Raw genomic sequence first — 14,155 nt, forward strand, 5'->3', positions numbered from 1 at the left:
GTAGTCACTTTTGGGGTCATTACAGTAGCAGTCACAACTGTCCAAAGAGGGAGGTCAAAGCAGGAAAATCAGAGGGACCTGGGGCCTGACCTCAGGGGACTCCTACAGTGTTCATGGAGATGGAGAGGAGAGGCCAGCCTCTAGAGGATACAAGAACATGAGTTTGGAGCATTCTTCAGTCAGTGCAGGCATGGTCAGTGTGGGACAGATGAGGTAGAGGCGGGAATGTGTGGAAAGCAAACTGAAGGGGTTTGGCTTTTTCCCAGGGGAGTTACTGAGTCCTTGAGGCTGCAAAATGGGAAAATAAAGTGGAATCTTTGGTACTTGTCCTGTTCTTTCACATCAGTCACCAAATACTACTGATTCTGAGAATTATGCATCTTAGGTAGTAGAGTCCTAGAGATCAGAGAGACTGGCCTTCCCATTTGTCCAGTGAGGAAGTACGTCCCAAAGTTCCAGAGGCCTGGGTCTCACAATCACTAAGTAGCAGAGCCAGGGGTACCGGTCCACCCTGTTGACCAGGACCTGAGCCTGAGTTTCTCTTCCTAGGGCTTGTTTCCCACCAGGAGTTTTTTAAAGTAGGGTCTATGACCTTTGATGGTTCCCAGGAACCTATCGGAGAAATGGCATCCCACCCTCCAGTAAGAGTGGGCTCCAGTGCACTTCTCATAGGGCTTCATTCCTTTATAGGGACCCCCAGGGTCCACACCAAACAAGAATTTGAATGGGAGCTGTGGTTGGTAACAAAAGAGACAGAGAGAATAGAAAAGAATCAGGATACATTGAGCAGGCCCAAATGAGCCACAGGAAAGCCAGGTTAGGAGAATAGAGAGCAATATTACTTTTAAGAGAATTTTTTAATGAGTTGCTAATCACAGTCTGCCTATGGTTCCTAACTTCAGAAAAGTCTGATGGAGCATGTCCCACCCAAACTGTGGCCTGAGAGCAAGGTGGACATGGTAGTCCTCAAGAAAATCAGGGAACTATTAATAGAAGGAAAGTGGGAGGATAAATGCTGGAAAAACCAAAATAATAGATTTTGACAGCAGTTCTCTTGTCCTCACCTGGACATGTGAGTACATAAAAGACTGGGATAGTCCCATAGAATATATATACCAGGTATTCTCATTGCTTCATGTATATTTAGTAATTGTGTCAATCCTCAGCTCGATGACATAAGCATTACTATTATTCCCATTTACAGAGGAGGAAATTGAGGCACAGAAAGGCTAACTTGCCCACAGTCATTCAGCTAATAAGTACCATAGCTGGGATCTGAATCTAAGCAGTCTGACTCCAGAACCTGTGTTCTTAATTATTGCATTAAAAATATACCATTTTCCTTCTTTCCTTACATTTTTTCCCTCTGAAACAAGAATTTGAGGAAGGTCCTGAAAGTGAATGTAATCCCTAATTATACCATGGTAGCTATTACTAATTTTATTACTATTTATTAATAGTATGAAAAGTCTCTGATACAGAGTAGACGTTCAAAGACTGCAAAATAAGGCAAAAATCATTTGAAGACCAACCAAGACATTTGCATGGACTCTAGGGCAGAAAGAAAATCTGCATGATCTTCAGGGGATTAGCAATGGGTAAGAAAGAATAGGAGCAGAGTAATGTATGAATGAAAATGTCCAGAAATCCACTGAGGCAGTGACAAAAATGGTGAGATGCCAAATCCTGTAATAATTTCCTTTCTCCTTCCATTCGCAAGTGCTGCTTAAGTAGAGCTGAGGCCAGACGGGATGCAGCGAAAGTGGCCCTAATCAACTCCCTCTTCAATGAGCTGCCCTCTCGAAGGATCACTAAGGAATTCATTGTGGAAAGTGTGCAGGAAGCAGTCGCCTCCACCAGTGTGAGTACCCAGCAGGGTAGAGAGCTGGATGCACTGAGACATCGAGGCCCTTGAATCTGGGGAAATACTAAAGTGAGCAAATTCATTGAGAACTGAGCAAGTTGAGGAAGACTGGCTGGCTTGGTTGTGAGTTTCAGCCTCACACTGGGCAGAGAGTTTACTTAAAAAAAAAAAAAAAAAAAAGAATTGTGCAGGCTTCATTTTGACCCATGAAATCATTGATCTTCAACAAAATGAACACTTGGATTGAAAATCCAGAAATTGGACCTGGTTCCCTATGCCACATCTCAGAAATATCTTTTAGCTGCCCTGGATGACCCTTAATCAAATTTTAAATCAAAGTAGACAGTTTGATCCATTCTGATTTATTTATTTGAATGTTTGCTGTTTGAAAAGTATTGATTTTTTAGGGTCTGGGAATGCATATAATTGAATACTGCTTTAATCTAGAGAGAAACTAGCTTATTTTTTCCCCAAACTTGACTAATCATAAAAATTATCCTAAGTGCTTATTAAAAGTGCCAATTCCCCAGTCACTGTGGGGATCCTGCAACCTGTATTTTTAAGGAAAGGTTGACTGCTTAGCATGGAAAAGGCATATGTCCAATTTTTTTAGCTCTTAAATTATTATGCTTAATATTAATTCTTTCAGAGAGCTGAAAAAAAATTTTTTCAGAGAAAATTTCTGTTAATGGCCATAATTAATGCAAAATGCTTTAAGAGCAAAAACTCTTGTCTTGGAAATTTAGATAGAATATCTTCTCAGCAATCCAGGAGTAGATGATTTGCCCCATGAATTATTTAGAACTTCTGATACTTGATACCTACCAATTACAAACAATGGAGGAAGCCTTGGTTTCCCACTGTGGTAGGTGTCTCCCTGTGTGTCCACCAAAGGCAGAAACTTGGCATTACTGAGGGAATTAGCCACCTCCTGGCTTTGCCTTTAGCATGGACAAACCCCATCTAAGATGCACATTCTCTGATCACCTTAATCTCATTATAAAGGTTCTGTCATTTTGGAGAAGCTGCTGAAAACGAAGGACACATTGTCACTCTAGCAGTGACCCTTTTGTTCCTTTTTCCCTCATAAAAGCTCTTGTCACTCACAGAAGAGATAAGAGAATGGGCAGGGGACAGAGAGTGGTTGACCTGGCAAGGGGACATCAGGGAGATCTGTTCTGTATCTGCTGTCAGGATGAAAGGAAGCTTTTATTGCCTTGACTTGTAAATTTCAAGGGCCTTTGAGGAAGAGAAGTTAGGAAAATGATGCCTGATTCATACGTGTGGAATTTACTCAGGAGCATGGAGGGGCCCTCAGTGTAAATGTAATTTATCATTTTTTCATGGAAATTTCTAAGGAAAGAGAATATATAAAGTTTGCAGGCTTCTGGATGGATTTCCTCTGGGATATTTAAAAAGCCAACATAAATATTTCAACAGCAGCACGTTAATGTTATTGCATCCAGAAGCTATAAATTTGCTGCTATCTGATGCTGGTAGTTGTTTGTTCAGCCTCACAAAGGCATTGCCCACCTTCCCAGAAATCCAAGGCCCTGGGATCCGGCAAGATAGGCCCCAATGCCAATCCAGCACTTGCGTTAGCTTTTTTTTCTGCCACTACCCCTAACCAAACTGAAGGGCAATTTCATTTCTACTCGTCACCCCACCCACTTTGTTTCCTAAAGATTAAGGAGTCCAGATGTGAAAAAAATACATACCAAGATCCGTGTCTCTAGGTCAAACACCAGCGTATTATAAAAAGCTCCCATTAAGAATCATGGCAATAAAATATGAATGGTCCAAACAATCAGAGAATTCTTTCCCAGTCAGTTATACAATCTTGCCTGGTTCCCATCAAATCAGAACAAGGTCAGCATTTCAAGATTTCAAACCGATGAAGGCAGCCTTCCAGAGGGCAACCACTCTAACATTACCACCATCAACAGCAAAAACTTTGTGCAAAGATACAGGAATTTCTCCTTTGGGAAAATTATCCTTTTAGCAAATATATAATCAGTTAACATTCGAATGAATGTTCAGATTGATTACAAAAATCTTCTTTACTCTGAGTCCTGGTGAGATTAAGAACTTTATCCCAAATCAACTGGAGACCCACTTGTAGAATGCACACCTGAAGGTTCAATATAATAGAAGTTTCACTGTAGGGCCACAGCATTAGCTCATGACCACAAAAGAAGAGGAGGGAAAAATCCGTAATATTTTCCTTTTCTGGTTTCTTCCCAAGGGCACTTTGGATGATGCAGATGACCCCAGCACCAGCATTGGAGCCTACCACTACATGTTGGAGTCAAACATGGGGAAGACCATGCTGGAGTTTCAGGTACCTGAACTTCCTGCTTCGTGTTTATTTCATTACCCAATCCAGAAACCCGGGAGAATGCCACTCTTATCGTTAACATCTCCCGTCCCAAAAATCTAGTCTTTTTGTTGTTGTTGTTTGGGTCATTTTAATTTAACCCTCTTTGACTTCAGCATGGTAGCTCTGTCTTAGCCACACCTCAGGAGGCTAAAACAAACAAGCAAGCAAGGCAAAGTCTTTGCTTTCTTGAAGCAGAGTAAAGCACTCACGTCTACGAAACAGCTGGGGAACCCCACCCTCTGACCTGCAACATTTCACCAGCTTTTCAGTGCAAAGTTCCCTTTTAAGCCAGTTGAACAGTTTGAAGTGTTGGTTGTGACCATTTGGTTCTTAATTTTCTGAAGTCATAGATGTAGTTGTCTGTATTGTACATTAAACAATGCCCCCCCTCAGTTCTGGTATTTCCATTAAACAAGATCAGCCACCACCCCTTGTTAACTAGATCAAAACATTCAGCAAACTGTAATCCTGTTTCATCCACTGCTGACAAGCGGTAATAGAGCTGAGGAACAATACCACCTATTATTTGCAAATTAAATAACTGCCTGAATAACATTAACAATAAGAATAATAGTAGCCAACACTGATTGGATGCTTTCTTTCTCTGACACTGTTCTCACTGTACTAAGCATTTAACAAATGTAGTTTAACACTCAGGACAAACATGAGTATTTACTATCCCCAAGTCATCGTTGTAGGAAGGAGTGCTGTATAGCTTAGTCAATTGCAGAACAAGGACCCACACAGTCTGATTTCTCAGCTCACACCCCCAGCTCTTATCTTTTATGGGCTGGGCAGATGAAAATTCAGTAGTGATTGGGCATGAAATGTGTGCCCTCTACAAAAACTTAACTTTGAATGTTGAATAGCCGCATTTATGTAATGCTAGTAGGAATCAATACACGGTGTTATAATGAAGAGATTGTGCCCCCAGTATTTCTATTGCTTTAGGTTAGAGTCCCAGAAACAATCAGAGATACAAGTTTTATGGGCCAAAATATTCATCATAGTGTAAATTACAACAGTGTTTCATCTGCGCCCTGAAACCACTAGCTTTCAAATACCTTTCAGACTGTTTCTGGACTACAGTGGCATAATCACTTTGCAGGCGGATGCATACCTCCTGCCCATTTATTAAAAAATCAGTATTTTTTGTTATTAGTCCCCATGTTTAGCTGAAGCAAAAATAGTCTCTCTTCATTTGGTCATCCAGTTTGTTTTAAGTAGCAGTGGTTTCATTGAATTTTGATGTTGATTGCCTTGGGTTTGAAGACACCAGGTATCCCTAAATCCTACCCTCTGGAATAGACAGACGTTGATTCTGAGCTCAGCGGCTGAAGTGGGCTGGTCCGGTTTAGCTTGGCTCAAGTCAACTTTTCACCTCTAAATCTGTTTCCTCGTTATATGTCTATTAGGGAGACTAATAGTACTAGTGTTACCTCCCAGTGCCCATGTGAGCATTAAATGGGACAATAATTGAAAGAGTCCAGAACAGTTCCTGGCATATGGTAAACACTCAGTGAAGACCGACAACTGTTATTATACATACTTCTGAAGAAGGACCGCTTCACTTGAAATGCCATACTACCGGATGGATTCCCTTGACAAATTGATCTAACTTAAAGGTTTCAAATGAGGACAAGGCAACTCCCTGCAAACATTACAGGCCTCTTTTTTGAATAAAAGGGTGGAACTATAAAGGGCCCATGCTTTTTCCCCCATAATGATCTAAGGTCGAGGAGAGTAAAAAACAAAAGGGAGTAAAAAAAACAAAACAAAAAAACAAAAAACAAAAAAACAAAAGGGAGTAAAAAAACGAAAGTAACACAAGAGAATTTTTACAAACTGAACAGAACTGTGTGTGAAACCTGCTCTACCACTTTCTGCCTGCGCACATAATTATCTGAGACTCAGTTTTCTCATCTATAAGAATCATAATGCCCATTGTGTAGGATATTTGTGGAATTGACATAACATGTAAAACATAGCATCTAGTATAGTAATTTCCCCAAGGAAGAACCCCACTTATCTTAATTCCTCCCCTCTCAATCCCAACAAAAGAATATTTTACATCTCTTATTATAAAATGAATGTTGCCTGTCCTGGTACATAGTAAATTATATGTGATTTAGTAGCTATTTTCAGAAAATTAAGAATGAGTTTTGAATGCAGTCAAATTAGTCTCCCAAATATGGAGAAGGTAAGATTATTTAAAAATTATTAAAATTTTGTCCAAGTACTATGAATGGCTGTACTCAACCACCTTTTGGTAATTCTTCATCACCCTGCAATGGGCTGTATGTTTTCTGTGTAGTCTATGTAGTAAGTTACTTAAATACGTGAAATAATAACTTGAATCAAACTGTGGAAATGCTTCATAAAGTCTCATAAAAGAGGCTGGGAGCAGGATGGGGGACACAGGAAGAGGAAGATGTGAGGGCAGGAAAAATCCAAACTCGGTCCCCCAGTAGGGATGCTGGCAACCCAGGAGGAGGGCCATGGAGCACATCCCTTTTCCTTCCGCCAGTTTGAGGTTGCCTGCTGGGTCCAGCACATTCCTTGGTGGCCTGGGTTAAATACATCAGCTTGTTTCTGCACGTAATGGAAATTGACCACAGACCCGGACTGTTTGTAGCCAACACAGCACTTCAGTGCCCTGGTGGGTAATGGATGTGTGTCTGTATCAAGCTACGGAAGACTATCCTGTATAAAAACAAGGCTGGTGTCTCCTGACTGCCTGCAGGCTTTCCAGGGAGGCTGTCAAGGAGGCAGCACTCAGAGGAAACATGATAGGCTTCTGCTTACCTTTACTTCGTGGGAGGGAAGCGGAATAGCCTTGCCATACAGAAAACTGCCTGGTATTTGGGGGGAGGGATGGCGACAGCACTAGCCACTGGGTCTTGTCAAGGTCATATTTGAGACGGACTTTGACTGAAGCTGGTTAATATATTTATTCTGAAGCCTAATGCAGTCCAAGAACGAGTTGTTTATTTACATCTTTGCTAAATTCTCCAGGTCGCCTTTTAAAACCTCATCCCATAAACAAATTTCCTCTTAAATCCATTCTCTTGGGTGGGGAGATGGTGCCCACCTGTTTTTCAAGTTCTCCATTTACAGTGTTTGTTTTTCTTATTTCTGATGAATCACAGACCCAAGCGAGTCTCCCAGACAAAGTTCCAGAGAGAAGCATAGTGCATTTTCTCCCAAGAAGTAGCTGAAAAGGCAAACGTTGCTCCTGATAGGAGGCAACACCAGGAAGCACTGTGAGGACAGAGCCCAGCTGTTGGTGCTTTAAACGGAATGAATGACAAATAGAACCAGGAAAGCTGTAAAATGAAAGCTGCAACTTGCAGAAATCACAGAGCTTTCTTCTCCATTTGATTTCAAATTTACCTTACTGGTCGGGACTGGCCACATCATTCTTGGGGCCCATACAAAGTGAAAATCCAGGGCCTTTTGTGAAAAAATTACTAAGAATTTCAAGTCAGCGGAGCATGAAATCAAGCTTGGGGTCCTGTGTGACTGCCCACACCACAAGCTCATGAGGCCGGCATTGTCACTGAGAGAGACTCACCAGAAGGGACCAGACTAGGGTAAGGAGAGTTAGGCCTTCACCCCAGGCACAAAATTTAAAGGAGTGTCAAAAAACTCAGTGATCAAAACAATATTATAATGCACTATTTTAAAAACTCAAAACGAATGTGTAAAAATTCATAACAAACAAAATATCAAAATTTTAAATAAAGACAGAATTTTTTTTTTAAGATTTTATTTATTTATTTGACAGAGAGAGATCACAAGTAGACAGAGAGGCAGGCAGAGAGAGAGAGAGAGAGAGAGAGGGAAGCAGGCTCCCTGCCAAGCAGAGAGCCCGATACGGGACTCGATCCCAGGACCCTGAGATCATGACCTGAGCCGAAGGCAGCGGCTCAACCCACTGAGCCACCCAGGCACCCCAAAGACAGAATATTTTTTAAAAGATTTTATTTACTTAAGTGAGAGAGAGAGAGAGAAAGAGAGAGTAGGGTGTAGGGGCAGAGGGAGAAAGAGAAGCAGGCTCCCCACTGAGCAGGGAGCCTGACATGGGGCTTGATCCCAGGACGCCGAGATCATGACCTGAGTCAAAGGCAGATGTTTAACGGACTGAGACACCCATGTGCTCCTAAAGACAGAATTTTAAATAAAAGACCCTGAACTTTCATGATTCACCTTAAATCTTGCTTCACTCTCCTCACCGTAGTCCCAACCCAACCTATAGGCCAGCTTCTTGTTTATCTGTCAGCCTACCCTAATTCCTCGGGGTTCTAGATCAGCTACATAACAAATAGCACAGCCCAAAGACTTGCATGAGGAGCGGGACAGATAGCTCACCAAACAGATTTCCTTTAAAGTGATAAGGCTTTGAGAGAAAAACAGTGAAAAACTGTGAAAACCAGGCAACAAGGAATCCTGGTGAAACTAGGAAGTCCTTACTGAAGTCCACAGCTCTCTTCTTGCCAGTCTGTTATAACGCAAGGATTTCTGATCGAATCCATGAGGGCATACAAGGATTTCCTGGGCTCATACAGCTTCGGGAAGATCTGAGGATAGTGAATTTGGTCTTATGAGGGGGGAAATAAAGAGGTGGGACACGAAGAATGTGGCAATATTTCCATATATGTTACATAGTGATGGTAAGATTAGTATCTCTACAGAGGAGGGCAAGAACTAGACTGAGACATAATGTACAAAGGCAGAAAGAAGGTGATTTTCCCTGTGGGATTTCAGGAATGAGAACAACACTGAGAAAGAGGCAGTTATGTTACAACAAAAACTCCTTGGGGATGGAATAGAAATTTAGACAAACCAGAAGGGTTATGGGGATGACTCTCCTGCAGTTAAAAACAGTTCAAGTCTCTGTGGGGAAGTTTTTGAGAGACATACGTTGCCAAGGGACAAGAGAATGGTTTCTGGCTCTGTTCACAGTAGAATTGTGGGTCCTAAAGTCTTAGGAGCCTTGATGGGTGGAATGATGGGAGTTTATCTGGAAGAGGGGCAATGGTTAGTATATAGATAAGAATGAGACCTTAGAAGACATCGGAGGAAGACTATGTTACTAAGGCATATGTTGCATATGTTACTATGTTTCTGGGTTATACAGAATTTAATCATTATAAACTTGGGTTGGGGGGAAGGTGGAGGACTGGAGGTGATATTTATTATTCTAAAAAATGGACATATATAATGCAATGCAAAATTCAAATGGAGTCTTAAAACATTAAACAAAAAGAACTGTCTTATTTGGAAATAGTGGCCATTCTGTAACACCACAGAGACTGTCCCCTATCAGGACATAAAAAGTGTTACTTTTCATATTTACGGCTACAAAGTCTTTAGTGAGAAGATTAAAGATACAGTAGGAAAGGCAGCACAGATTTACCCTCCTCAGTCACTGGGGTTACTTTGATGAGAAGCACAGGGTGAGAAGCAGATTATGTGAGATTTGGCCATAGAACTAATCACACTCACAATTCCAGATTATCATTGTGAAGTGACAGAGTGCAAATCTGGATGGGGCAGGGAGAGGTGGAGGAGAGAGGGCCCGAGAGAGGCGGCTTCCCTCGGCTGTAGGCCTGGGACCCTTGGCAGATGGTGGCCTCTCTGTTTGGGGCAGGAGGAGTAATTCCCCTGGTATCCATGTCGCATTTTAATTAATGGAAACACATGGTTTTGCTTTTACTGAGGTCTCTATGGGCTCTTCGAGTGCTTACTATATAGTGAAATATAGACAAAGTCCGCAACTGAAAAGAAGACAAAAAACCCATTACATTATACTGGCAATTTCAGACATAAGAATAGTGATATTTGCTCTTCTGAATATCTTATAATTTTAAAATTTACCTAATAATTTTAAGATGTCTGAAATCTTAGAATGCCTTTGGTCTCCTCATTTTCATAATTGAAGATTTTTGGTAAGCAAGCAGAGGTAAAGACAATAAAAATCAGCTTTTTTGAATGGTCAGTAGGACAACTGTCTAAATGTTAAGTTTTCATAACTAGTGTCATAACCAAAAATTTCCTTAATTTCCTGGATTGTGTTGAGTGTATGTGGTTTGTGCTGTCAATACACAATATATGTCTCTTCACCAAAAAAGAAAAAATGCAGATAGCTTTCAATTGAAGACTGCTACTTATAATCATGTTAGGAAAATAAAGTCTTCAGAGTTTATACAGTTTAGGTTGCCCTTGATATCATGAAGGAAAAGGATGCTGACATAATCTTAATGCTGTGCTCAACAGCGGCCATTGGGTGTGGAAACTAGGGATTGGTTTTAATGTCAATTCTACTTGATTATCCATATTTTCAGGCATTTTCTTGACTGAATTTATACACATAGGAGTATGTTACAGTTTCTTTAGTTTGTCCATTATATGTTATCTATATTCTTGACCAAAATTTTTAAAACTTTAAGTGGTTTTCTTTAATATATATTGTCACATGATTCAAAACTCAAAAGGTACAAAAGAATGTCAGTCAGTGGTCTCCCTTGTACTTCTGCCCCACAGGCATTCCTGTTTCTATCCCAGAAACAACTATGTTATCCAGTTCTTTTGTATCTTGCCAGAACTCTCATAGGCATTTACAAGCAAATATTCATAGGTATTTTCTACTCTTTTTTAATCAAATACTAGTACACAGTATATATGGTGTGCACCTTGCTTTTCTTTTAACACCACATCATAGAGATTCTTTATATTAGATCCTAGGGGGGATGCCTGGGTGGCTCAGTTGGTTAAGCGTCTGCCTTCAGCTCAGGTCATGATCCCAGGGTCTTGGGATCAAGTCCTGCTTCAGGATCAGTCCTTGCTTAGTGGAGAGCCACTTCTCCCACTGCCTGCCACACCCTCTGCTTGTACTCTTTTTCTGATGAATAAATAAATCAATCTTAAAAAAAAAAAAAACTGGGAGGGCCTTCTCATCCATTCTCTATGAATGAAAGTATTCAGTGGTATGACTTCATTGTAGGGGAGGGAAAATAATTTTTTCTCTACCCTTCTGAGTTCTTAGGTGAGACCCCTGTAATAAAAGATTAATAAGAGAAAAACAGAAGTTGTTTTTTTTTTTTTTAAACACACATACTTCATGTGTACATGAGAGATGCTCAGGGAAAAATAGTATCTTCCTGAGGTGGCTTGGAATTTAGGATCAAATACCATCTTAATAGGGAAAGAGGAGGGGGATGTAGGCCTCTTAGGAGATAGTAAATGATTCTTAAGAAAGAGAATGGCCCCTTAGAAGAATAGCTGGGAGGTATGTTAGTCTGTGTCTTCTTTTGTGATAAGAGTCAATCTTCCCCAGTTGATGAAATGGCTCAGGGGGGGATTTATCATAATTGGGTTCCTTCTGGAGGACGTGTCTTTAGGCAGATAAGGGGAGTTCAGAGAAAGCCTTTCTTCCCATTTGCTGTTTTTCAAGTGCTTGCAGCTTAAAATGAATATAACAAAGTGGCATGTTTTGGGGTGGCATGTCCTGAACTCATATTTTGGGGGCAGCAAATTCTGCTACTCTTCAGTATCATTCTTTTTAAAACTATTCCTTTAAAAATGAGCATTCAGAGGAGCCTGGGTGGCTCAGTGGGTTGAGCTTCTGCCTTTGGCTCAGGTCATGATCTCAGGGTCCTGGGTTCCAGCCCCACATCGGGCTCTCTGCTGGGTGGGGAGCCTGCTTCCCCCTCTCTCTCTGCCTGCCTCTCTGCATACTTGTGATCTCTCTCTCTCTGTCAAATAAATAAATAAAATCTTTAAAAAAAAATGAGCATGTGAGGAGTGCCTGGATGACTCAGTCAGCTAAGCATCTGAGTCAGTTTTCAGATCAGTTCATGATCTCATGGGTGGTGAGATGGAAACCTACCTTGGGCTTTGTGCTCACCCAGAGTCAGCTTGAAGATTCTCTCCCTCTGCCCCTCCCCCCACTCACACACATTCTCTCTCTAATGAATAAATCTTTAAAAATTTTCTTTAAGATTTTATTTATTTGAGAGAGAGAGCATGAGCGGGGGGTGGGGGGAGTAGACTCCCCACTGAGAAAGGAGCCTGATATGGGGCTTGATCCCAGGACCCTGGGATCAAGATCTGAGCTAAAGGCAGATGCTTAACCAACTGAGCAACCTAGGCACCCCTAAAAAAAAATGTTTTGATGATGTCCACCTCAAGCTGACACCATCTAATTAGATGTAGGAACTGAAATCAGCTGGGAAAATAGTAAATTTATTCTCTGCCCTACAGTCAGAAAACTGCACCATTCTGTAAACTAAAAGCAGAGGTTCTCACCCCTTGGCCAATGGCAGTTTTCCCCGCTGGACAAAACTGCCCACTCTTCCTGGAATGGCATGGAACCTACAGCAAAAGAAACAAAAGTCAGAATCTTTGCCATTGCTGAGACCTTTGATGCTCATTTATAGCAAATTAATGTCAGCTAAGACACAAGGTACATCAATCAGAACCTGTCAGTACATCACTCAAACATTCATAATTCTGGACTCAAGAAGAGCCAGGTTGAAAAGCAAAGTCGATTATTACTACTTTTCTTTTTCTGTATCTTGTTCTCAGTGATACACTGTGCTGAGGAGGATTACAGTGAAGGATTCACTATTTTAATAAATCCTTAAAAAATAGAAATAAGCACTTAAAATATTTTCAACCTCAGGCAATTTTAAAAAACAGTACAATGAAAAATTTTACCTACACATTATTCTGAGATGTGCTGATATATTTAGATAACTTCTTGGGGGTAGAATTGTTAGAGCATATGTATTGTTATTTTATTTTTTATTTTTATTTTTGGAGAGCTAATGGTGAGAGGCAGAGGAAAAGAAGGAAGAGAGAGAATCTTAAGCAGGCTCCAAGCCCAGTCTAAGCTTGATGCAGGGCTCCCATCTCACAACCATGAGGTCAAGACCTGAGCTAAAATCAAGAGCCCGACGCTTAACCAACTGAGCCACCCAGGGACTCCAAGCATATGTACTTTTAATGTTGAAAGATATTTGTCAACTACTTAGTCATTTTATTGTGCAAATATGGATATAACAGAGGAAGGAAGGAAGAATGCTCCAGAGGCCTGGGGACTCTGGTGTTTGAAAGGTCTCTAAGTATTCCAATGATAATGTATATTCTATTTCCCTGAGATAGCTGGGAATCAGAGTTATGCCCTACCCAGCTTTCACATTTTCTTTTTTTTTTTAATTTAATTTAATTTTTTTCAGTGATCCATAATTCATGCACCACACCCAGTGCTCCATGCAATAGGTGCCCTTCTTAATACCCACCACTGGGCTCACCCAACACCCCCCACCCCTCTCCCCTCCAAAACCCTCAGTTTGTTTCTCAGAGTCCACAGTCTCTCATGCTTTGTCTCCCCCTCCGATTTCCGCCAACTCACTTCTCCTCTCCATCTCCCAATGTCTTCCGTGTTATTCTTTATGCTCCACAAGGAAGTGAAACCACACTTTCTTTCACATTTCTGCTTTGAGAGTAATGACAGGTGTTTGGGTTTTGTAGGAGCTGATGACCATTTTCCAACTATTGCACTGGAATGGAAGCTTAAAAGCCCTTCGTGAAACAAAGTGTTCCCGACAGGTGAGGTTTTCCAGTCAAGAATGGGTTTGTCATCTTCCTAGATTTCCCTTACTTGGATTTTTCTCTGTTTAAATCTGATACTTTATCTATTAAGAGCAGAGGATATATGAAAAAATATATATAACAGTCCATTTGAGTCAGGGACTGATCAAATATGCACACGAAGGAGAATGTTGCCTACACATAGGACTAATTTAGATACCTGTACTAAATGCCTAATAGAGGGATCATTAAGACAGACTTGGTTTCTAAGTCAAATGCTCAATCTCTCTATGCACCTGCCCTGCCTTAGAATT

At 41.0% G+C, this 14,155-nt stretch overlaps 1 protein-coding gene across 1 annotated transcript in view; it reads left to right on the top strand.

Moving 5' to 3' along the window:
* LIX1 (limb and CNS expressed 1) overlaps positions 1-14,155 on the top strand; it is a 57,038-nt gene that overhangs the window by 40,553 nt on the left and 2,330 nt on the right. Inside the window, exons 4-6 of the mRNA XM_032845910.1 lie at positions 1,721-1,861; positions 4,110-4,205; positions 13,782-13,859. Coding sequence (XP_032701801.1) covers positions 1,721-1,861; positions 4,110-4,205; positions 13,782-13,859 — 315 coding nt within the window. The remainder of the gene's footprint in view (positions 1-1,720; positions 1,862-4,109; positions 4,206-13,781; positions 13,860-14,155) is intronic.

Source organism: Lontra canadensis, unplaced genomic scaffold (assembly GCF_010015895.1).
Source record: "Lontra canadensis isolate GAN:19392208 unplaced genomic scaffold, GSC_riverotter_1.0 scaffold4, whole genome shotgun sequence".
Classification (NCBI taxonomy): Eukaryota; Metazoa; Chordata; class Mammalia; order Carnivora; family Mustelidae; genus Lontra; species Lontra canadensis.